The sequence below is a fragment of the Saimiri boliviensis genome, chromosome 11, assembly GCF_048565385.1.
Source record: "Saimiri boliviensis isolate mSaiBol1 chromosome 11, mSaiBol1.pri, whole genome shotgun sequence".
In the NCBI taxonomy this organism is placed as follows: Eukaryota; Metazoa; Chordata; class Mammalia; order Primates; family Cebidae; genus Saimiri; species Saimiri boliviensis.
In genome coordinates, this window is record NC_133459.1 from 93,903,346 (window position 1) to 93,928,705 (window position 25,360).

The following is a 25,360-nucleotide window of genomic DNA, read 5'->3' on the forward strand; positions in this document are numbered from 1 at the left end:
TACCTCTCAAAAAAAAAAAAAAAAAAAAAAGCCAAATAAGTTAACCTGAGTTCTTATGGCAATAGTGTACCCTATGGGACTACAAATGAATGACAGGGAAGTCACTCTGGGTTAATGTGCAGTCAGAGTAAGTCAGGAGGGGTGCAAGGCCCAAGATGTTCTCTTTGTTTTGTTTCGTGGTGTTTTTTTGGTTTTTTTGTTTTTTTGTTGTTTTTTTTCTTTAAAGCAACTGGATAGCGTTTTCCTCAGGCGACTTTCGCCACCTGGTGGTCAAAGTACATAAATTGGCGTGCTGGATTCTGGAAGAAAGCAGGTTATTACATTAATAGTAACTTCCTAAATTCTCAGGGTTGAAAATGCTATAGTGGACAGTGTATTCTAGAGGCCACACAATCTGGAGGGTGGATCTCAGGGCCCTAAGTGTTTCTCCATGGTGCGTTTTGACCTACTTTAAGGAGCCATTCCATTTGAAAGGGAGAGGACATTTGGGCTTGGGGTCGCATTGTAGCTGTTGTGTGTGGGGGACTTCGTTGTTGTTGCTGTTGATATTACATTCCTTTCCCTAACTGAATCATACCTACTTCAAAGCTGCCAATGTTAATTCTCTTTAAACAAGGCAAAAAATCATTTATGTATTTCCTGCCCAACCATTTTAGTACCAAATACATATAAAAGCCTGTTCCTGGACATAAAGGGCTGAATATTTGTGCTTTTCTTAACCAAATACTGGATTTCCATCTGAGACTGTTTTTGAACTTGACAGGGCCTAGTGGATATTTATGAAAAACCTGAGAGTTGATAACCGCGAGTCTATAGGTTTAGATGTGCCCTTTATGCTTGTTGGGTGTTTTTTTAATAAAGTAACTGCTTCGCAGAGGGATCTTGTTATCTCTAAAGTAAAACAGATTAGGAAAGCTGTTTTTCAAAGGGATGAGAAAGCATCCATTTCCAGATGTGTCAAAAACTACTGAATCACACTGTCAAAGGATTATGTGGTTGAAAGCAGAAATCAGAAAAAGAAAAAAACTGATTTTTCCTCTACTCTTAAATAATTCAGATTACTTTTAGAATGTGCTTTCCTTTGTCAAAATAACTGATGCATAATTTTTGGAACATGTTTTCTAAACTGGAGACTTTTTCTGCTGGATCCTTAGACATAGGAGGGAATATCAAATCTCCCGGAAATCTGGCAGACCACAGAATAGAATAATTTTTATCCACAGATTTCATATCAATTGCTTCAAGGACACATGGGACATCATGGTCTATTTAGAGTTTTAGTTGGCCTGCGTTTTCTCTTGAGTAGATGTATTTATATAAATATTGAACTGAATTGGCTGTATGGTTTTCCCGTAAATCAAAATGGAACATTCATGCTCTCACCTTCACCAGCCCAAGGCAAGATTAAACTAGTAGCAAAAATGTAAGTAGCTGTGCTCCTGAAAGAAAGAAAAACACTGGCCTGTCCTTTGTAGGCACAATCAGCTTCTCGCTCTAGAAGCCCAAATATGGTTCTCTTTGCCACAGAATAAAAAGTTGCCTTGTGCTTGCCATAGAATAAAATATAGGTTGTCCATTTCTCCATCAGAGAGTCACAATAACAAGAGCAAATTACAAATTCTAAGACATTCAAAGTTTGATGTTCGTTGATCTATGTTAAACTTACCATGGGATTCTTCTGGTGATGCAGAAATCAGCAGCATGAAACTGTTTCTTCCCTGTTCATTCACCTTTTTTTCATAGCCAGGGATGATATCACCATCTCAATCATCATATAAGTATACTCTGTTGTCACAAGGAAAGCTGGTGTAGATGACTCGTATTGGTCCATGGTACAGTGCCCTGGAGTCCAGCTACCCCTTCCTTTATTTAACTTTGGTTAAGCTCCATCTGTAAATTAGCATATGCTCATTAAATCATTTTTAAATTAATTAATGATTAATGAATGGAAGGAAAGCCCTGCAGAATGGCGAAAGCATATCATTTTCCAATAGGAAGTGCATTTGTCTGCCCATGACCTCTTTGCGCCCATGACCTGACCCCACCCTAGTCTGTCATCCATGAGATAAGATCCCCGGAAATTTAAAAAGCTTTGTGATAGTCACCAGCACAAGAAGACAAATGTACTAAGAAGTTGGATGGAATCAGTAAATATTTACAACTTTTAAAGGTAAAGGTATATTGTTAAAAGTGAATGGTGCAGTCTGAAAACGGAATATCTGATGTGATTTAAGATATTTCACATAAGAAACTAAGTTCTTTTCAAAGAGCTTAGTATAATTTTTCTAGGTAGGCACAGATTTAGAATTACGGACACAAACGCCTTTCTGGAGGCACAAAACGTACCTTTTAGGCATTGCCTTTTCAGCACAGAAACACAGATCATATGGGCAACAATAAGGCACAGCACTAACCAGCAGGGCAAGAACAAAGCCAGAACACAACTGGATGTTGGTGTCTTTGATTTACAGAGCAGACCACAAACAATGAGATCAAAGATGATGCAGTCACAAAGGCTGATTCTCAGGAAAAGGTAAGGAATTATTTTTCTCAACGTGTAGATGACAGGATGATCTGAGAAAACCATGATTTGGGGTGAGAAACACTGAAAAAGGAAAAAGAGGATGCTTGGAGAATACTGAAGCTAGAAAAGAGGAATCATTCAGACATCCCCAGAACAGCTCCAAATGGAGAGAAAGGAGTTAATTTTGCTAGGCGGCCTGCGCATAACTTCCCAGCTCCAGGCTCCTCTCTAGACAGTGTGGCTTGGCAACCTCACAAACACCTGCTCACCATACAGCCATGTAGAGCTAACATTGTCTTGAAGAGAGTTCAGAAAACCTGCCTGTAATTGCTAACAGGACTCAGAAGAGTATAACCTAACAATAAAAATATTTAGATTATGTTGCCCATAAAAAAAAAAGTCAAAGGCATACTCTTTTTGGCAACAGCTCTCCTAAAATGTTGCCATATGAATTTATACATATGCAGATTTCCCCAATTAGATGGAGTACATGCTGGTTAGTTGACGGAGCCCAAGAGGGCTCCGTTTGGACTTAAACAAATTAAACCTGAAATTGTGTTGCTATGATATTTTAGAAACCCAAGAAGATGATGGTGGAAGCAGATTTAGAAGACATAAAGAAAACACAGCAGCGCAGTCTAATGGACTGGAGTTTTACTGAACATTTTAAACCAGAAGTACTGCTTCAGGTATTTATGGACTGCGATTCTCCAGGAGACGGTCAGATAGGTCTGGAGAGTCTGCTGTCATTTAGAGCAGTTCACGTCTAGGTCACTCTCTCAGATCTAGTTCAGATCAATATTCTCATTTACTTCAGCTGTAAAATAAATTTACTCCCAGCTTGAGCCATGCATTCCCAGGGACTCTCTAAAATAGTTTAAAATATACTTTACAAAAGAATGCTTTTATAAAATATTTTAAGAAAAAAGGAAATATACAAGACTGCTGCATACACACACACACACACACACACACACACACACACACACACACACATATATGCTGCTGTATATATTTTCTTAAAGTTTTATTGAGAAACAACCCTGTTTTTTCCCGTGTTTATCCATTCTACTCAGTTTCACATTTCACAGTATTTTCCATGTTGATTAACAGTTTAATGGAATCTGGGATAGCTAACATTCATTGAGCACTTACCATGTGCCAGGCACTGATTAATATGTATTATTAGCTCATTTAATCCTGCCAATCAACCTATGAAGTAGAAACTATGTAAGTGGTAGGAAGCTGAGGCACCTTGACCAATAGTGGCTTTTGCCCAAGGTCACTGGCAGCTGAGAAGCAAGATACAAAGCCAGGAAATCTGGCCCCAGAACTTGTGTTCTTACCCACTCTGCAAAACAACAAGTAATCCTAAACCTAAATTCTTTTTTGTTGTTTTTAGATTTTCTACAAAAACCTGTCCTCTTTTGGTTTTGTCTTTTTAATTTGATTTTTATTTTTATCAAAGTTTTACAACATGTTTGTTCAGCCAGAAAGTTCTCCAACGTCTTATGAAAAATGGCAGCCTCCTTCCCCAACTCCCACCCCACTCCATCAAGCCCCAATTCTTAGAGGCAAAAATCTTCAGCACATTTACCCCTTTCTTTTGTTACTTTAGGCAGTGATCTCTAAATAGCAAGTATATTTTGTTTCGTTTTAGTTTTAGTTTTGTGACATCATTATCAATTGATTTCCCTCTTGAGAACACAGATTTGCCCACCCCATTCCAACATGCGTGGGCGTGTACAGGTACACGCCCACACACCCCCACATTCACAGTAGCACTTCTCCATTCTCTGGTACTGTTAATGATATCATAATTTTTGGTTAGATCAGTATTCCAAATTCACTTTATTTCAGTTATGTAAGTGCTATTCACGGCTGAACTGTGTAGTATTCAATATTTATCAGTACCATTTTTGTTTTCTCTGCAGTTAAATATTGTCTCTTTTTCTATTTGTTTAGTTTACTGTGTATTTAATTATCAACATATCCCCAAATTCTCTACCATAGAGTACGTCTCTCAGTACATTCAAACGTAACAGATATTCTATTCGTTTTATTGTATTAGTGATATCTCTCCCATAATCCTTAAATTTGCTGCGCAGCTGTGGTCCTGGGCCCTCCCTTTACCGTCATCCAGGCCACACCCACTTCCTTCCTTTCCAGTTAGATGCCTGTTTCCTTCATTCCATGTGTTCCTTCTCCCGTTACTCTGTTTTCTGTTATCTCTTCCAGTAGCGTCCTTAATCAAGATAGATGGCAGATAAGTTTTCAAAGTATTCAATATTTGAAAATATCTTAATTCTATCTTTATATTGACTGAGAGTTGGCTTTACAGTAAATGCTAAATTAAAAAGCATTTTTTCCTCAAGACTAAAGACATTCCTTCACAGTATTCTGGCTTCCCAGATTGTCTTTTAAAAAATAAATCAGTAAAATTCTGATTCCTAATCAGTTGAGTATGTTTTGATCTTCTCACTGGAAGATCTTAAGATCTTTGTTCCAGTGCTCTTGATTTCCTGTTGATATGCCTTAGTCTGGTTCTATATCTATATATCATTCTGGCGAGCCAGTGCAATCAGAAATTCCTGTCTTTATCTTTTGGGAAATTTTCTATAATCACTTCTTTGGTAATTTCTCCCCTCCATTTTCTCTGTCCTTTTCTTCTGGGACTCTTATTATTCTGGTGTTGGATCTCCTGGACTGAACTCCCAATTTCCTTTTCTTTTGGTTCCCATCACTTTATCTTTTGGTTTTAGAAATATTGCTCAGTTTCCATTCAGTTCTTATACTGAGCCTTTTATTCCTGTTATTATCATTTTAATTTCTTAAAGTTCTATTTGTAATTCCAAATTATCTTTTTATAGGATCATTTCACATTTCTTTCTTTCTTTCTTTTCTTTTCTTTTTTTTTTTTTTCTGAGACAGAGTCTCGCTCTGTTGCCTAGCCTGGAGTGACAAGATCTCGGCTCACTGCAACCTCCACCTTCCAGATTCAAGTGATTCTCCTGCCTCTGCCTCCTGAGTAGCTAGGATTACAGGCATGTGCCACCACACCTGGCTGATTTTTGTATTTTTAGTAGAGATGGGTTTTCCCCATGCTGGCCAGGCTGGTCTTGAACTCCTGACCTCAGGTGAGCCACCTGCCTTAGCCTCCCAAAGTGCTGGCATTACGGGGGTTAAGCTGCTGCATTTCTGATATAATACCTTCTCTTACCTCTATGAGGACATTAAAGTCCTCTGAAGTTGTTTTCTCCCTGAATTACGTCTTTTTCCTCCAAGTTTCTTTTCCTTTTTCTTTTTCATTTGTTCTTCATTTTTCATGTTAGAGGGTAACATATAATATTGCCCTCTTTCCTCGTATTAATAAGGAAACACTAAAAACACAGCAGGCAGTGCTGTATAAGGTGGGGTAGGGATTGTCAATAGCTGAGTTCATTGTTGGGTGACTTGGCTGGGAGATTTCCTTAGGAGAATCACCAGTGTTGGGATGTTAGGACTGTTTTCTTGGGCCACTTAAATTCTCCATGAAAACAAAAAGTCTGATTTTCCATCTGAAAGACATAAACCTTCCTGTCAGTGTTTTGAGAGCTGAGTAATGGGGGAAGGCAATTAAGCTTCTGACATTTATTATCTAGATCTGCATTATCCAATGTGGTAGCCACTAGTCACATCTAACTTCTGAGTACTTGAAATGAATCTAGTCCAAATTGAGATATAGAATAACTATGCTATACACTATCTTTATAGCCATATAAGTGCTATATATACTCAGTTTCCAAGATTTTTAAAAGGTGATGTATATGCTTGTGTATATAATTGATTACTTTTGTATTGATTTTATGTTGAAATGATAGTAATTTTTATCTTGGATTAGGTAAAATATGTCACTACATTTATTTGTTTTTACTTTTTAAAATGTGGCTCACATTTGTGGCTCACTTTACATTTCTGTTCAGCAGTGCTGATTGAGGCTTTTACGCAATTTCCCTTTTTTCTGGAATGCACTTCTCCGCCAGTGTGTCGTGGGTCCACTGTTCTTAGAACCCATTGGTCTACCATCTGTAGTTACCCTCTTCCCCTCACTGGAGTGGGAGATAGGCAGTAGCCCAGCTGCTCAGAATTAGAAGGGGATCCTGGGGCCTAACTGCTTCTTAAAAAGACTTGGAACTTATCTTCCTATGTTCAGTGCCACTTTTACCCCACTTGCAGAGGTGACTAGTATTTCCATATTCTGAGACTTTCTATATTTTGCACACAAATGGCGTTGCCTCTGGTCTCTCCTAAAATTAATCTTATGACTTGGCTTTCTGCGTTCTGCTGAGTCAGTTAGCACGTATCCTTCTGCTTTCCAGGTCTAAAATTCTGGTGCCTTTGCCTCCTCTCCTTCAACACATTGAAGCTGGCCTTCAATTTTATGATATTAAACAAAATTGTACTGTTTTTTAAATGAGGTCTTAGGGAGTGCAAATGTGCAATCTTCTCTCTGTAACTGAAAGTTTATTTCAGACTTTATTTTTTATCAGTTTTTCTGTCCTTAGCACTCCATGAAGCTGCAATTTTCAAGGTAATCAATAATCTTTGTCTTGCCAAATATTTCTTCATCTTCCCTGACCTTTTTGTTTGCTTGGTTTTTTTTTTTTTTTTTTTTGAGATGGAGTCTCACTCTGTCACCCAGGCTGGAGTGCAGTGGAACAATGTTGGCTCACTGAAACCTCCACCTCCCAGGTTCAACTAATTTTCCTGCCTCAGTAGCTGGGACTACAGGTGCACACCACCACAACCAGCTAATTTTTGTATTTTTAGTAGAGAAGGGTTTTCACCATGTTGGCCAGGATGGTCTCAGTCTCCTGACCTTGTGATCCACCTGCCTCGGCCTCCCAAAGTGCTGGGACTGCAGGTGTGAGCCATCGTGCCCGGCCTACTTTTATATGACTACCACCCTCTCATTTTACCACAATATCCTCTTGATTACCTGCTTTCACTCTTGCCCTGCTCTAATACATTCTCTGTATATCAGATATTCCATCTATTTTATCTTTTGGGGCACACTTCTCTCAACTCCAAAAATAATCTATAAAGCCACAGGTCTATAGTCCCACTATTCAGAAACATGAGACAGGACGATCACTTGAGACTAGGCTTTAGAGGGGCCAGCCTGGGCAACATAGCTAGGTGTCATCTCTAATTAAAAAAAAAAAAAAACAAAAAAACAAAAAACTTAATCATATTTTACAGAAAAATCTTATCTATTTTGTTTACTTTTGTTTTCCTAGTACCTGCACAGTGCCTGCCACACAATAGGTACTCAGTTTTAATGTAAAACCTAACTAAATAACTCACATGACCAATGATATACAGAATAAATGACAAGCACCAATTAGTAAAAAGGAGAAGATATGATATGAAAACTTTATATATTGATTGAGAGCAGCTATGGCTCTGAGAAGCTTAGTGCTGTCTTTTTAGCACCCCCCAAAGCAAATATGAAAACACGACGATTTCAAAGCTCTTCTTATCTAAAAGAAAGAAGGATGTATGTTCATCATAAATGCAATGGTTTTCTGGGTTTATAGTCCAAGCAGAATTTGCTTTTCAAAAACACATCAATAAGTACTAGATGCTTACCCCACATAGCAATTTTTTTTAATGCAAAGATATTCATCACATGTATGTTTCTTATATTGGTTCTGAGGGACCAGATGTAAAAGTACCACTTCATAAAGATACTTGTTCAGGGGACTAAATTGGGGAAGCAAATGTATTGTTTTGATTATGCCACCAATGTAGAATTGAAAGCAAAATTAAAGCACCTCTTTCTAAATGTAATATATCATTCCGTGCCTTCAGATCAGGCAAACAGTAAAGAACCAAAAGCTGCCTACAGCAGATTGATACTAAAAACAAAAACAAAAGCCCACAGCTGCCTAATTTATTTTTCCTCTTGACAATTTCCTCATTGTTGATTGGCAAAGGAAACAGGATAAGCAGCTACCCACTGTGCCTCTCTGTTGGTGGCTGTTGCTGCAGTGCATGCTGAGGACAGCATGCTTCAGAAAGGGCCAGAGCTGCCGGGTGCAGTGGCTCACACCTGTAATCTCAGCACTTTGGGAGGCCGAGGTGGGCAGATCACTTGGGGTCGGGAGTTCAAGACCAGCCTGACCAACATGGAAAAAAACCATCTCTACTAAAAATACAAAAATTAGCCAGGTATGGTGGCTCATACCTGTAATCCCAGCTACTCAGGAGGCTGAGGCAGGAGAATCACTTGAACCTGGGAGGCAGAGGTTGTGGTGAGCTGATTGCACCATTGCACTCCAGCCTGGGCAATAAGAGTGAAACTCTGTCTCAAAAAACTAAAAAAGGGCCAGAGCTGGAACGCAGGTAGAAATGGTATCTGTCAGAAAGACCACTCACTTCACTTCATGTAACATAGCATGGTATAGTGGAGAAAACACGAAATGGTAAAATTTAGAGTTGGAAAACAGGATGAGCCCTGGCACCGTAACACACAGTGTTCTTAGACAAATCCCTTATTCTCTCTTAGCCCCAATTTATGCTAAAAAAAAAAAAAAAAAAAAAAAAGAGAGAGAGAGAATTCTAGTATTTTGAAATGGGAAAAATTATCATACCTACTGTTTTAGCCCACTTGGGCTGCCCTGTCAAAATGCCATCTTGAGTGGCTTAAACAGCAGAAATTTTCTCACAGTTCTGGAGGCGGCAAGTCTGAGGTCTGGGTGCTAGCATGATTGGGTTTGGGTGAGGGCTTCCTTCCTGGCTTGCACCTTCAAATTTGTCCCTACTTGGCAGAGAAAAGAAGAGGGAGCGGTGACGGAGAAGGGAAAGAGGGAGGCAGAACAAGTTCTCTGCTGCCTCTTCTTGTAAGGACACTAATCCTATCTTGAGGGCCCTACTCTCAAACCCCATCCAAAGCTAATTACCTCCCCAAAGCCCCATCTTCAAATATCATCACACTAGCAGTTAAGGCTTCAACATACATGTAGAAATGGTGAACACAATTTAATTAATATCTGGAGTTTTATGATGATAAAATACGATGGTGTATATATCAAGGCATGGAAAATGCTAGATAAATGACTGCTGTACTTAATGATGACCTACCAGTCTTCATGAAGAACATTTGTAGCAAATGCCTCTCTGCCTGATGCCTACTATGTGTTTTTCTGTAAGTATTGCTGAAATGCTTTCCAAGCTATCATGTATGCTCTCACCTATCAGTTAGGAAAGAATCCTCTGGGAATTTCAACTTGAGTAACGATGTGGAGGTAAATGTAGAAAGAAAAGGGGAGCAGAGAAGTGCCCTAGTAGGAGATCTCTTGGGCAAAATAAAAAGATTCTACAATGCAATTATTTTGATTTTCAGGTCCTTCAAGAAGCCCATAAGCAGTATAGGTGTGTTGATTCTTACTACCACACCCAAGACAACTCTTTACTTTTAGTCTTTCATAATCCAATGAATACACAACGTTTGCACTGTGAATATTGGAACGTTGCTCTTCACTCCAATGTGGGATTCAGGTAACAAATTTAGAAAGTTTAGTTAATTAGTTCATTGTGTCCAGTGAGCTTGTCAGTTATTTATTTCTAGTTTACTATGAGTTCTCAATCATAGGTGGTCATTAAGTCATATCAATAAAATGATTTTTCTGGATCAATTTAGGTATTTATATTTTTTCTTTAATCTGTGAAAATGCGAATTTCATTAACAGATATTCTAGTGTTGAACTAAACTTGCATTCCTATAGTAAACAAAATTTTTCCATTATGTTATCTTCTCTATAATTGCTGCATTTCCTTTGCTAATATATTAGTTAGAATATTTATGTGTATATTCATGGGCAAGATTCAGCTATAATTTTACCTGTCTTTAAATATTCCTATGTGGTTTTGGCATTGAGATTATATTAACCTCATAAATTAACTGAAGAATGTTCTTCCTTTTTATTTCTATTTTTTCATTTTCTGAAATAGTATGTGGAAAATTAAGACATATGTTCCTTTAGCATTTGGTAGAACTTGCAGATAAAAACATATGGCCCAGGGAAGACGTTTGATTACTGGTGCAACTTCTATCATGGTTATTGGACTCCTCAGATTTTCTATTTAATTTTCATTAGGTTTATAATTTATATTTTTCCAGATATTTGACCATTATACTTGTTTTTGAAATTAGATGACATAAAGTTGATTACAATATTTTCTTTTAAATCTATGTTACATGCATCTATATTCTTTTTCGTTCCTGACATTTTAAATCTGTGATTTCTCTATTATTATTCTAGATCAATCTTGCAAAACGTTTGCCAGTTTTATTAATAAATAGTTTTAAGAAATCTGTTCTTGCTTTCTGATTCTTTCTCCTTTTGTCTCAGTTAATTTTGCTATCATCTTGTTTATTTCTTCTCTTTAATTTCTTTGGATTATTCTGATGTTCAACTTCTTAAATTAAAATCTTATCTTATGATTTTGAGTTGTTTTTCATTAGTTTTGGTTTGCTTTTTCCTTATTAGCATTTAAGGCAAAATCTCTTCCTAAATACCACCTTAGCAACACCTAGAAGTATCTGACTGACAGTATTTTTATTATCTTTCATTTCTAATTTCCATTATTGTTTCTTACTTGACCCATTAATTATACAGAAATGTGAGTTTTCATTTTAAACACTTGGCTATGTGTTACATTTTTGTTAACAGTTTATAGTTTTAAGATAATGATCAGGTAAGATATTCTATGGAATACTGAGGCTATGAAATTCGTTGGTACTTGCTCTGCTGTTTGATATGTGGTCAGTTTTCATAAGTGCTCCAAGTTTGTATGACAGGAAGGAATATTCTCCAACTTTTGACTGTAGAGATGTATTTTTTTATTGCATTTTAGGTTCTGGGGTACATGTGAAGAACATGCAAAATTGTTGCATAGGTATACACATGGCAGCGTGATTTGCTGCCTTCCTCCCCATCACCTGTCTCTGGCATTTCTCCCCGTGCTATCTCTCCCCAACTCACCACCCTCTGCTGTTCCTCCCCTATTTCCCCCCCAACAGACCCCAGTATGTGATGCTTCCCTCCCTGTGTCCATGTGTTCTCATCGTTCAATACCCACCTATGAGTGAGAACATGCAGTGTTTGATTTTCTGTTCTTGTGTCAGTTTGCTGAGAATGATGGTTTCCAGGTTCATCCATGTCCCTAGGACACGAACTCATCATTTTTGATGGCTACATAGTATTCCATCAAACGTACACCTATCAAATGTAGATTAGGTCTTTTCACATAGTCCCATATTTCTTGGAGGCTTTGTTCATTCCTTTTTACCCTTTTTTCTCTAATCTTGCCTTCTCATTTTATTTCATTGAGTTGATCTTTGACCTCTGATATCCTTTCTTCTGCTTGGTCAATTTGGCTGTTGAAACTTGTGTATGCTTCTCGAAGTTCTCATGTTGTGTTTTTCAGCTCCATCAATTCACTTATATTCCTCTCTAAGTTGTTTATTCTCATTAGCATTTCGTCAAATCATTTTTCAGTGTTCTTAGTTTCTTTGCATTGGGTTAGAACATGTTCTTTTAGCTCAGAGAAGTTTCTTATTACCCACCTTCTGAAACCTGTTTCTGTCAGTTCATCACACTCATTCTCCATCCAAACTTGTTCCCTTGCTGTTGAGGAGTTGTGATCCCTTGTAGGAGGAGAAGTGTTCTGGTTTCAGGTTTTGTTTATAATAACCATCCCAATATAAGTGAAATTATATCTCATCACGGTTTTGATCTGCATGTTCTTGATGATTAGTGTTGAACATCTTTCCAAGTACCAACTCTTGTCAGTAAAGACTGGAGAAGGAGACTGCTCCTTAAATTGCAAAGACAGCAACAGAAAACTTCAAGGAACTTGAAGAATTCAGGAAATATAAATGTGTTCCTGAACACATTTATAACACAACTGAGAATACTGTACCCAGCAAATGTAGCCTTCAGAAATGAAGGAGAGATAAAGTCTTTCCCAAACAAAAGCTGAGGGAGTTCAACACCACCCAGCCCTTCAATAAATACTCAAAGGGAGTTGTCAAGTTGAAATGAAAAAACACTAAATAGCAACGTGAAAACTTATAAAAGCATAAAACTTATGGGTAAAGGTAAGTATATAATCAAATTCAGGATACTCTAATACTGTACTGATGGTTTACAAGTCACATTTAAAACTAGCATAAAAGTTAAAAGACAAATGTACTGTATTAAAATAGCTAGTTATGCTAATTTATTAATGGATACACATTACAAAAATATGTAAATAGTGACATCAATAACATAAAATGTTGTGAGGGGAGAGTCCCAGCTACATGGGAGTCTTAGGCTGGAGGATCATTTGAGCCTAGGAGTTGGAGTCCAGCCTGGGTAAGCTATGAAGACCCCATCTCTAAAAAACAGAAAAAGAAAAGAAAAACTTAAAATATGTGTTTTTGTGTAAAATCATTAAATCAAGTTTTGTCAGCTTAAAATGTACTGTTATACATGTAAGATGTTTTATGTAACTGCAAAGCAAATATCTGTAATAAACATATGGAAGATAAAGAGAAAAGAATCAAACAATAGCACTGCAAAAAATCATCCAGTCAAAAAGGAAGACAGCAAAAGAGTAAGAAAGAAACCAAAGAACCATACAAAAAAATTGAAAATTATTCAGCATAATCAAGTGAAATTTAAAACTGGAATGCAAGAATGGTTCAATATATACAAATCAATAAATATAATATACTGTATTACAGAATGAGGATAAAAGGAAACAGTGAACTAAGTGGCAATACTTCATCGATAATTACTTTAAATGAATTAAATTCTCCAATCCAGAGTGGATGAATGGACAATAAAACAATATCCAACTATACTCTGCCTACAAGAGACTCACTTTGGATTTAAGGGCACAAATAAGGTGAAAGTGAAGAGATAGAAAAAAATATTCCACGCAAAAAATAACCAAGAGAAATCAGGGTTGTCTACACTTATATCAGATAAAATAGACTTTAAGTCAGAAATTGTTTAAAAAGGTAAAGAAAGACATTATGTAATGATGTAGTCAGAAATGTAGTAAATGTAGTAAAGAAAGACTATGTCATTATGTAATGACAAGGTCAGTTCTCCAAGGACATAGACCAATTATTCATATATATGTACACAATGTTGAACAGCAAAATAACATAAAGAAAACATTAGCAGAACCAAAAGGAAAAGTTGACAGCAATACAATAGCACTCGGATTGGATTCCTAATTTTAAGTCTTCTTACTTCAGAAAAAATGATAAGTATACAAGTTAGTATGTATGTTAATTAATTCAATTTAGCCATTCCACAGTATATACGTATTTCAAAACCACATATTATACATGATATATACCATTTTTATTTATTAATTTAAAAATAAAATTCAAAAAATGGATTGCTATCTTAAAATATACACAAAAAATCAACTCAAAGTGGATTAAAAATTTAAACATAATACCTTCACATTGGCCTTTGCAATAATTTCTTGGATTTGAGACCAAAATCATAGGCAACAAAATCAAAACTAAAGGGTTATGTCTTTAAATTAATGAAGCCTAAAGTCAATGTCTTTACTTTCTTTTTTTTTTTTTTTTTTTTTTTTTTTTTTTTTGAGATGGAGTTTCGCCCTTGTTACCCAGGCTGGAGTGCAATGGCGCGATCTCGGCTCACCGCAACCTCCGCCTCCTGGGCTCAGGCAATTCTCCTGCCTCAGCCTCCTGAGTAGCTGGGATTACAGGCACGTGCCACCATGCCCAGCTAATTTTTTGCACTTTTAGTAGAGACGGGGTTTCACCATGTTGACCAGGATGGTCTCGATCTCTCGACCTCGTGATCCACCCGCCTCGGCCTCCCAAAGTGCTGGGATTACAGGCTTGAGCCACCGCGCCCGGCGCCAATGTCTTTACTTTCTACCCAAATAACATAAGCACAATAGAATAATTTCACATATCCCAATCATTCCAGTTTATATTATTGTAGTCTAGAACTTTAATTCTATCTTGATCTTTTACCTTACAAATTAAGTAATTTATTCATTTTTACAGACAGTGTGTGTAAATTAACATGTTTACCATTGCATTTCCCTTTTTTACTGTAGTAAGGGCTTTAGAAATTCCTACAGTGAAGACCTTTGGTGATGAAATCAATTTTGTGTGTTGACGATGTCTACATGTTAATTTTGTTTATGAAAAATAATTTTGCATAGTATATATAGTTCTTGATTGGCAATTAAATTCTTCTCAGCACATTACAGGAAATTATTCCATTATCTCTGGATACCTTTGAAGCTGTTAAGAGGTAAACATTATTCTTAATGGGAAATGCTGGGAGCATGCTGTGTAAAATTAGAAACAAAACAGATGACCACTATCATCTATTCTAAGCAACATTTACAATTACAGTCTAAGCCAGCAAAATAAGTGAATTGTAATGTAAAAGTATAAGAATTGGAAAAAAATAGATGAAAATGTAATTATTGACACTTGAAATGTTTTCTCAACACAGGAAAATCCCACAACAATCTATAGAAAAATAACAAAATAATAGAAGAAATTACCTTGAGGTTGTTTTGTTTTGGTTTTGTTTTGAGATGGAGTCTTGCCCTGTTGTCAGACTGGAGTGCAGTGGTGTGATCTTGGCTTACTGCACCCTCCACCTCCCGGGTTCAAGTGACTCTCCTGCCTCAGACTACCAGTAGCTGGGACTACAGGTGCATACCACCACACCCCGCTACTTTTTTATTTTGTATTTTAGTAGAGACGGGGTTTCACCATGTTGGCCAGGATGGTCTAGATCTCCTGACTTCGTGATCTGCCCGCCTCAGCTTCCCAAAGTGCTGGGATTACAGGCATGAGCCATCATGCCAGTCCAAGACTGTATTTTTAATTACATTTCTGTGCACCACAACAAATGGTTAGAAAACGTAATATTTTTAAAAAGAAAAAGACACAGTTGACATAGAAATAAAAACCATAGAGTGCCTAGAAAAGCCAAACCCTAGAATTGAATATGTACACATACACACTCCTCACCCCGTAAATGAAAATTTTAAAAATTTGAGCTACACTTAGCTTCAGATTGTCACAAATTAAGTAATTAAAACCAGCACAGTGATTTATTTTCTAGATTTTATAACATTAAAATAGATAAATTACTTATATCTATAAAATTTTCATCTCTCAATAATTGCACTTCTTGGTGATATATACAGTATTCTCCCAAATGTGTCAGATGTATCAGTGCTATGGTGGCCTCATGGAATAAATTGACTATTATGTATGTTTTTTTATGACCTGATGCTCCAGCATAGGATAGTTATAGATACAAATTAACCGCCAGATTAACACAACGCGATAGACTTTAATCCAGTTCTACGTTTACCAAGTTTGGTAAAAGAATGCAGGGCGGGAAATGCCACATAGCAAGCATCTTCATCTCATCAGGATGCTCAGCAGCCACGCCAATCCATAGCATGTTTTGCTTCCCCATACTGGTTGTGTATGGCTGCCAAAGATGAGCACCAAGGACTGCATGAGTTCCCTTCAGGCAGAGAAGCCACAGCCTCAGGTTTCCTCCAAGACCTGCTTGTCAACTCAGTTGTCTCATTAAGGTGCAAGCCCATAGATCTGGAGTCCCACAGAACACAAGGCATTCAAAACATTCCACATTTATCTTCGCTCTGTAGCTTCCAAAAAACAAACAATATTGTCAGAAGTTGGACTACAAGGATTTTTTCAAGGCCCTGTTGCCAATCTTTTATAAGCTAAGTCCAGGCCTGTTGCTTTCCCTTTGTTCAGACATGTAATAGTTTACCTCGTATTGTACATTATCCATTTTGAGAAGAATGATAGTACTTCACAGGGAAAATCATTTTGAGCTTATGACTTCCTAGGGAAAATCATTTTGAGCTTATGACATCCTAGGGACTAGAAGATAAATGGTAATATGAAGAGATCAAGGTTTAATTGTCTGTAACTTTTTCAATTATTCTAAAAGTAATGCTCTATTTAGATTTGTTAATTCTTCGATCTATTTAAGTAATTTTTTTTCCTAGGGAATTATGCATGACATCTAGATTTCCCAGTCTATGGGCATAAAATTAAACAGCATATTCTCACGATTAATGTCTGTTTATGAGAAGGATATGTTCATATCTCTATGATAATGGATTTATCTACTCTTTCTATTACTTTTGACATGTGTGTGCATGTGTGTGTGTGTGTAAATTTGTTTTTGAATCCTCCTTAATTGATGACTTTTATCAATCTGATGAAGTGTCCCTCTGGGTTCCCATTAATACTTTTTACCTTGTATGTAACTATGTTTGGTATTAATACTTTGGGGTAGTCTTTCTTTATGTAAGAATTTATTGGTATAACTTTCTCAGTCATTTTACATGTCAGCTAGGTATTATAGTTTACTAGGTTATTGGAAAATTGACTACTTGGGTTAAACTGAGAAGAGGATTACTTTTCTCTTGTAGCAAGAAATCTGGACTTGGGCAGTGCCTCGGAGATAGTACAGCCACTCATCAAAGTTATCAAAGACGTAGGCTTCTGTCTTCTTAGTCTGCCATCTGCCACACTTTTATCTTTCTGCATTATTTCGTTTGTGTGTACATCTCTTTTAAACAGCACTTAGAGGTCAACCCAGTGTCCCATGCCTGTAATCCCAGCATTTCAGGAGGCCAAGACAGGAGGCTTGCTTGAGGACAGAAATTTGAAACCAGCCTGGGCAACATGGCAAAACCTCATCTCTACAAAAGACACAAAAATTAGCTAGGTCTGGTGGTGCACACCTGTGGTCCCAGCTACTTGGGAGGCTGAGCCGGGAGCATTGCTCAAGCCCAAGATTTTGAGGCACCTGTGAGCCGGGATTGTACCACTGCACTCCAGCCTGGGGGACAGAGCAAGACCTTGTCAAAAATAAATAAATAAATAAGTAGCACCTTGCATTTTATTAGTTATTCTGAGAGCCTGTCTTTTAAAGGATTTTAATAATTAAAAATAGGCAGGGCGTGGCGGCTCACGCGTGTAATCCCAGCACTTTGGAAGGCAGAGGCAGGCGGATCACTAAGTCAGGAGTCTGACACCAGGCAGACCAACATGGTGAAACCCCGTTTCCACTAAAAACACAGAAATTAGCTGCGCGTGGCGGTACACGCCTATAATTCCAGCTACTCAGAAGGCTGAGGCAGGAGAATTGCTTGAACCCAGGAGGCGGAGGTTGCAATGCCAAAATGGCACCACTGCACTCCAGCTTGACGACACAGCAAGACTCCGTCTCAAAAAAAATAAATAAAGTTAAGTATTTTCGGTGTTAAAGAATTTAATCCATTCACTTTTACTTTTGTTGATAATGCGTTTGGCCTTATTCTTACCGTTTAATTTTATAAACATATTTCTATACGGTGTTAATCTATTTTATTTTGTTAGACTGAATATTCTAAGTTCATTCTGAGCGTGTGATTTTTAAAACGTTATACATTCTATTTATATTCTTGTAGAGGTTATATTTACCCTTTTTTTCTTTCTTTCTTTCTTTATTTTTTCCTTGAGATAGAGTTTCGCTCTTGTTGCCCAGGCTGGAGTGCAGTGGCACAACCTCGGCTCACCGCAGCCTCCGCCTCCCGGCTTTAAGTGATTCTGCTGCCTCAGCCTCTCGAATAGCTGGGATTACAGGCGTGCACCACCACGCCTGCCCAATTTTGTATTTTCAGCAGAGACAGGGTTTCACCATGTTGGTCAGGCTGCTGATCACCGCAGGTGATGCCACCACCTCAGCCCTCCAAAGTGCACAGGCGTGAGCGACCACGCCGGGACTACTTGTCCTTTTAAATAACATGTTGAAATATTTTTATCTCATATCTGGAGTTAATAAGTATCAATATTATTTCACAAAAAAAAATGATTAAATTTAACATAATTTAATTTACCCCGAGCAAATCCATACGTCTCATTTTGAAATTGTCTAGAACTATTGCTTCTCATTGTAAAGTAATAGTTTTCAATGACAAATAAGAAGCACACTTGCATTTAACTGTAAATTGTACTGCTTTTTTTCTTGACCTTTTAATTTACATCCAGTGTTGTCTTCTCTAATTTGTTTTTAATGCAACTGGAATACATTGTGAGTAAATCTTTCAGAAAGTACCTATGTGTGATAAACTTTCTGAATAATTTCATGCTTAATATTTATTTTGTTCTCTCATTTGAAGACTGATTGTGCTGCATATATGTCTGTTTCCTCGGTGTAGGTTACTTGTAAGTATTCTGCTTTTTATTTGACATGCAGACTCATTAAAAAGATCTGAGCAGAGGAAAGACATGATCTGACTTAAGAATTACAAGCATCACCCTAGTTGCTATGCCGAAAATCGACTTTGGGAGTCCAGGGTAGGAGCAGGGAAACCAGTTGGAAGTTATTGCAGAAATCCTAGCAAGAGATGGTAATGGCTTAGACCAGGGAAATATCAGTAAAGGACGTGAGAAGTCACTAGAATTTTGAATATGTTACAAATAGACGTTTTCAAAAATTATTTTTAAATGATTTAAAAAATGATTTAGATTTTGTGAAAGATTAGAAAAAGAGTATAAGAAAATAAGAGTAATCAAGGATAACATCAGGGTATTTGACCTGCTTAACTGGAAGTGTAGACCTGCCATCAGCTAAAATGCCAGAGAATGTTGATGCTGCAGGTTGGAGTAGATGCAGGTTCATCTGGGGACATGCTGAGTTCGAGAGATCCATTACTTTCTAAATGAAGATGTTGAGTACCCACATAATTCATTGTTTGCATTTGTAGTTTATTTCTCCAAAAAGGGTGAACTAAAGAAAACTATTAAGCAACCTGAGTATATAATCCATCTAGCTTTATTTTTCAAAACTTTAAGCCTCACTTTCATATAATTTGACAATAACTAATTTTTATCGTCAAATCTAAATCTTGCAACTAATTTCCTCAAACAACTCTCTTTGGACATTCATCTAAGTGTATATAACATTTAATTTAAATAATTACACTAGTCGGTATAAATGATGTGAACGAATTTGGGAACAAGTATGACTGACTCTTGGTAAGCAACAGATTGCTGTTGGAATCATAAACGTACAAGCAGTTAGAGAATAGTATCTAAGATGTACATATTCATAAGGTTTCATTGCTAAGCTAGAGTGAATTTCATTGCTAAGCTAGAGTCATTTAGTTAATCCAGTGAGTATTCACTAGTGATCAATTTTAAAATTTTCTAATGTGCTATAAAATTGCCCAAGAGAGAGATTGAATCATATTATTCTCCAACTAACAGTGGTGAAAGTGATCATCTCTTCAAACTGTCATCAACCCTTGGTATTATTGAACCTGCTAATCCTTCATTTTGGTGGAAAGATCTCATTTCTTTTTTTTTTTTTTTTAATTTTTTTTCTTAAACCCAAAGCCTAGTGAGTCAAATGAAAGATCTCATTTTTAAATTTACATGTCTTTAACTCTGGATGAAGAGCATTTTTCGTATGCTCCCTGGATATTTGTATTTGACTATTTTATACAAAATACATCTAAGATATATTCAAACTCATTATATTTGTGATGAGCAGTTTAGGATCAGTTCATTTTTGAAAAGTTTATTTGCACAGACAGTATGTTTAGTATTTATTGACTTCAATAGTAACTCAATTTTCATCTGCTTTTGTTTAGGAATTATTTAGAACTTGTTGCAAAATCTATTCAAGATTGGATCACAAAAGAAGAAGCTATATATCAGGAAGCTAAAATGAATGAGGAAATTATTAGGACCAGGACTGAGCTGGAACTGAAATCTTCTGCTAGTACCAAAATGGCTTCTGCTAGCAAAATTTTTTCCCTTAAAAAATCTAAAAGTAAGTAGCCAATTCAACTTATACCTAGAATAAAATTTGAGTACATTCATCTATCTCTCAATTTAATCAAGACTGTGAATATTTCAACATTAAAAATAATTACCCCGAAATTTTCCCGTGACTCTTCACTTTCTCTAGTAAATAGAGTAGCTACATTCCAAATATGGGATTGTACCTGAGTGCAATGATAGAATATTTGTTTATATTGACCCCATTTCCTGTCAAATCTGGAATATTCCATCCGTTGTGCAGATCAAATATTACATGTTAGAGAAATTCCAAATGCCTTTATTGGTAAGGTTGGTAAATTAAGCTATCTAAGATTTGTTGACAATATAGGAGGTAAATTTGGAGTTAGTAGATATCTACTTGAATAATGATAGATTCCAAAAGTGAGATTAAAACAAGATCTTTCTTAGAACAGCAAACAGAAGGGTTCCACGACTAACTGGGAATAGGAATCTAAAAGTAATGGGGAAAGAGATTTTTGGGGGCCTGTGGCAGGGATGTGACAAGATATTTGATCAATAGATAGCTCTTTTGTTGATGATGTTGTGGTGGTTATGTTGTGGCATTGTGGCCTTGAGGCTGTGGAGGGGAGGGGAAGATGGTGACAAAGAGAGTAAAATAGACATTCAGAAAGATACTTGGTCAAGGAAAAAAAGTGAAACAATGAGACAATTCATCTAGAAAATAATAATGTTTCATTAAGCTTGTCCAGAGGAAATGGACTGCTTGTTAATAATATTCCTTACTTATGGTAGCCAAAGTAAGAAGGATTTCTCATAAAGAAGCAATGCTGCATAATTTCCAAAATTTTAGCAACCTCTCTCAGTTACCAAAGGAGTTTATACATGGCATGATTCTGAAGTAAACCTTATAAAACCAAGTTGATGATGAACCATTTACCTTATTGACCAAAATGGTTGTTCAATCCATCAGTTCTGGGTCCTGATGGGGATGTAGAAGGAGAGCATTAAGTATCTAAAAAGAAAAAAATGAAGGAAAAGAAAAATAGATAGGACTACATTAAAAATATATATATATAGGTAGGGCTGCCCTCTAACACTCACATCCAGGGCCATACCTGCCTATTAGTAAGAAAAAAAAAATGTGAATTTACTGCCTTTTCTTTATAATGCTACTGAAAAGACCAAAAGCCTGTGAAAATCTAGATAATGGTTAATTTAGGATTGAATGCACCTGATACATTTTGCACTCAGTTTCAGGTCTCCCAAGTCAGGAAAACTGTCAGCCTTCGAAACAGAATGACTACAATGGCAAGGGAAGGGCTTCAGTATGGATGGAAACATTAGATTTGTTCTGTGTAGTCTTAAAGTGGTAAACCAGGATTATTAGGTGAAAGCTTTAGGGAGAGAGACTGTTGTTCAATAAAAGCTGCAACATCAGCACACTGAGAATGGAATACACTGTCCCTGGAAACTGAGTTCCCCATCACTGATGTGGCTCAGTCCCACTTCAGATGTTCATTCTGGAAATGGCAAGAAAAAAATCAGAGGTAAATAAAGGTGAAGTTGAACTTGATAGCCTTTGAGGTCTCATCTAACCCAGAGATTTAGTCTTTCTATGATATCTTATTTAAGAGTTACTAAAAAGTTTAATTTTGTCTGGTTATAGGTAACAAAGGAATCAGCAAAACAGACATAGCAGATCAAGAAAAAGAAAAAGAGAAGGAAAAGATTCCTTTCATTTTAGAAGGCTCTCTCAAGGTAATCCAGCTTACATAAAGTTTAAAAACAGGCAAAACTGCACTAAAGTATTATAGAACAGGATAGTGGTTACCTTTGGGGCAGTGGGTGTGGAGAATGATTGGGATAAAGCAGGAGGATGGTTTCCTGGAAGCTAGAGACCATCTCTTTCTTGACCTGCTGGCATTTGCAGGAGTGTTTGATTTGTGCTATCTGTGTGCTTTTTGTGTGTATGTTATAGCTTATTTTTTAAAAGTTTTTTTTAATCTGTCATTTTTTTCCCATTATGGTTTCAGGGCTTTTATGTTATTGATTCTATCAGGTTGATTCCACTTTGAGATATACATATTTTTTATGCATTCTCTTAGAATATTTTTATAGACTTACTTTTTATATTCAGATATCTATCTGAAATGTGTTTTTATATAGTATAATGTAAAGGTTTAGTTTTTCTTTGTCCAGATAGGCTATTTTACTAGTACTTTTTAATTAAATATAACATTAATTCTCCCTACTGAACTTGGGTGTTGACTAGCTCATATATTAGGTACCCATTTATTCTTTGAATTCAATTTTGAATGCTGTATTCTGTTTCAGTCACCTACTTAATTATTCCTATGTGCATACCATACTATTTTAATTATGATAGCTTCGTTGTAAGCTTTCATATTGGGTAAGCAAGAGCCAACTTCCCCACCCCCATGAGAATGCAGTAAACCTTTAAATAAAGTTGATTAATTTTGGTGAGCCTCTGGTTTCTGGATATTAATGGCAAAAAAAAATACATGCTGGTCGGGCACAGTAGCTCATGCCTGTAATCCCAGCTACTTGGGAGACTGAGGCAGGAGAATTGCTTGAACCCGGGAGGCAGAAGTTGCAGTGAGCTGAGATCGTGCCGCTGCACTCCAGCCTGAGTGACAGAGCAAGGCTCCATCTCAGAAAAAAAAAAAAAAAAAACATGCCATACCTTCAACTTTATTGTTAATTATCACCAAATTTTATTAATTTTTAAACTGTCTACTGACTTGGAGACTAATATTTGTTAGTTTTCCTCCTTTGTTGGTATACTGAATTACAGAGATTGATTTAACAAATTACATTTGCATTTCTATAAAAAACTCTTCATTGTTTCCTTAAATTGAGTTCTCATCCCACATAACTACATACATCATAATTGCCTAAGGGTGTCTGGTGGGAAGAGGGACTTCATAAAATTCACATTCCGTTACTCCATCCTAACTGCAGCTTTGAGAGTAGAACCTAGTAATTTTAATTTTAATAATCTCCTGGGAACATCTTTATGTACATAAAAGATAAAAATTACAGTACTATATGTTCATGGCATTTTATTATTTCCAGAAAAGACTGGGTTTGATTTGATAGCATTTTGTTTGGAATTTTTATGTTCATAATGAATGAAATTGGTCTATGGACTTTTTTTTATTAACAAGCATTAGTATTAAGGTTATATTGGCTTTTAAAAACATTTTTATTACTTTTTTTAACTGAGAAAAATGGTATATATTTCTGGTGTACAACATAATATTTTGAATTATATATATATATTGTAAAATGGCTAAATCGAGCTAATTAACATATGCATTACCTCACATCGTTATTATTTTTATGTGGCAAGAATACTTAAAATCTAATCTCTTGGCAGTTTTCAAGTATGCATTTCATTAACTGTAGTCATCATGTTGTACAATTGATCTCTTGAATTTATTCCTTCTGTCTAATTGAAATTTCATATCCTTTGACCAACATCTTCCCGATCCCCTCCCCTGCAGCCCTGGTAACCACCATTCTACTCTGTTTTTGTGAATTCAACTCTTTTAGATTCCACATATAAGTGAGATCATTGTGCTATTTGTGTTTCTGTGCCTGGCTTATTTCACTTGATATAATGTCCCCCAGCCTTATCCATGTTGCTGCAAATGACAGAATTTTCTTCTTTCTAAAGGCTGAATAGTATTCCATTGTATGTGTGTGTGTATATATACTACTATATAATAGTTTATATAATAGTATATATTATCTAATTTAACAGTATATATTATACTACAGTATATATAATATATTGTAATTATACTATATATTATACCTACATATACTATGATATACTATTATATATTATGTATTTTATGTGTACATATATATAATACATAATTTATTATGTACATAATGTAATATATGTATATGTAGTAGTATGTATATATATAATAGTATATATATATGTATAGATGTAAAATAGTATTCCACTGTGTGTGTGTGTGTGTGTGTATCTCATATTTTCTTTCTTCATTCATTTGTTGATGGATGCTTAGGTTGATTCCATATCTAGGCTATCGTAAATAATGGTGCAAAAAAAAACAAAAAAACACGGGCATGCAGACAACTTTTCAACATATTGATTTCAAATCCTTTAGATATACACCCAGTCGTGGGATTGCTGGGTCATATGGTAGTTCTAATTTTAGTTTTTGAGGAAACTTTATATTGCTTTCAATAATGGCTGTACTAATTTATATTCCCGTTATCAGTGTACTATAGTACTCTTTTCTCCACATCCTCCCCAACATTAATTATCTTGTCTTTTCTCTCACAGCCATTCTATCAGGTGGGAAATGATATCTTGAGTTTAATTTGCATTTCCCTGCTGATTAGTTTATGCTGAGCATTTTTTCCTGAACCTGTAGGATATTTGCAAGCCATCTTTTGAGAAATGTCTGCCCTGGTCCTTTGCTTATTTTTTAATTGAGTTATTTGTTTCCTTGCTACTGAGTTGAGTTCCCTATGTATGTTTTTAGATATAAACTCCTTATCAGTTGCATGCTTTTCGAATATTATGCTCTGTTCCATAGGTTGTTTCTTCACTTTGTGGATTGTTTTCTTGGTTGTGCAGAAAAGTTTAGTTTAATGTGATGCCATTTGTCTGTTTCTGCTTTTGTTGCCTGTGCTCTTGAGATCATATGCAAAACATCATTGCCCAGAACAATGTGATGGAGATTTCTCCTGTGTTTTCTTCTAGTAGTTATATAATTTCAGGACTTACATTTAAATTTTTAATCCATTTTGTGTTGTTTTTGTGCCTGGACAACAATAGATAAGAGTGTAATTTCATTTCTTTTTTTTTTCTTTTTTCTTTTTTTCTTTTTTTTCTTTTTGCATGTGGATATCCATTTTTTCCAGCACCATTTATT

At 36.2% G+C, this 25,360-nt stretch overlaps 1 protein-coding gene across 6 annotated transcripts in view; it reads left to right on the plus strand.

Annotated features, from left to right (window-relative positions):
* Positions 1-25,360, plus strand: part of SPAG17 (sperm associated antigen 17) — a 250,275-nt gene that overhangs the window by 118,585 nt on the left and 106,330 nt on the right. For all 6 annotated transcript variants that reach the window (XM_003933530.4, XM_074381189.1, XM_074381188.1 and 3 more), the window contains 5 exons: positions 2,472-2,533; positions 3,100-3,213; positions 9,912-10,066; positions 20,267-20,448; positions 22,087-22,178. In XM_003933530.4, the coding sequence (XP_003933579.2) occupies positions 2,472-2,533; positions 3,100-3,213; positions 9,912-10,066; positions 20,267-20,448; positions 22,087-22,178 (605 nt within the window). The remainder of the gene's footprint in view (positions 1-2,471; positions 2,534-3,099; positions 3,214-9,911; positions 10,067-20,266; positions 20,449-22,086; positions 22,179-25,360) is intronic.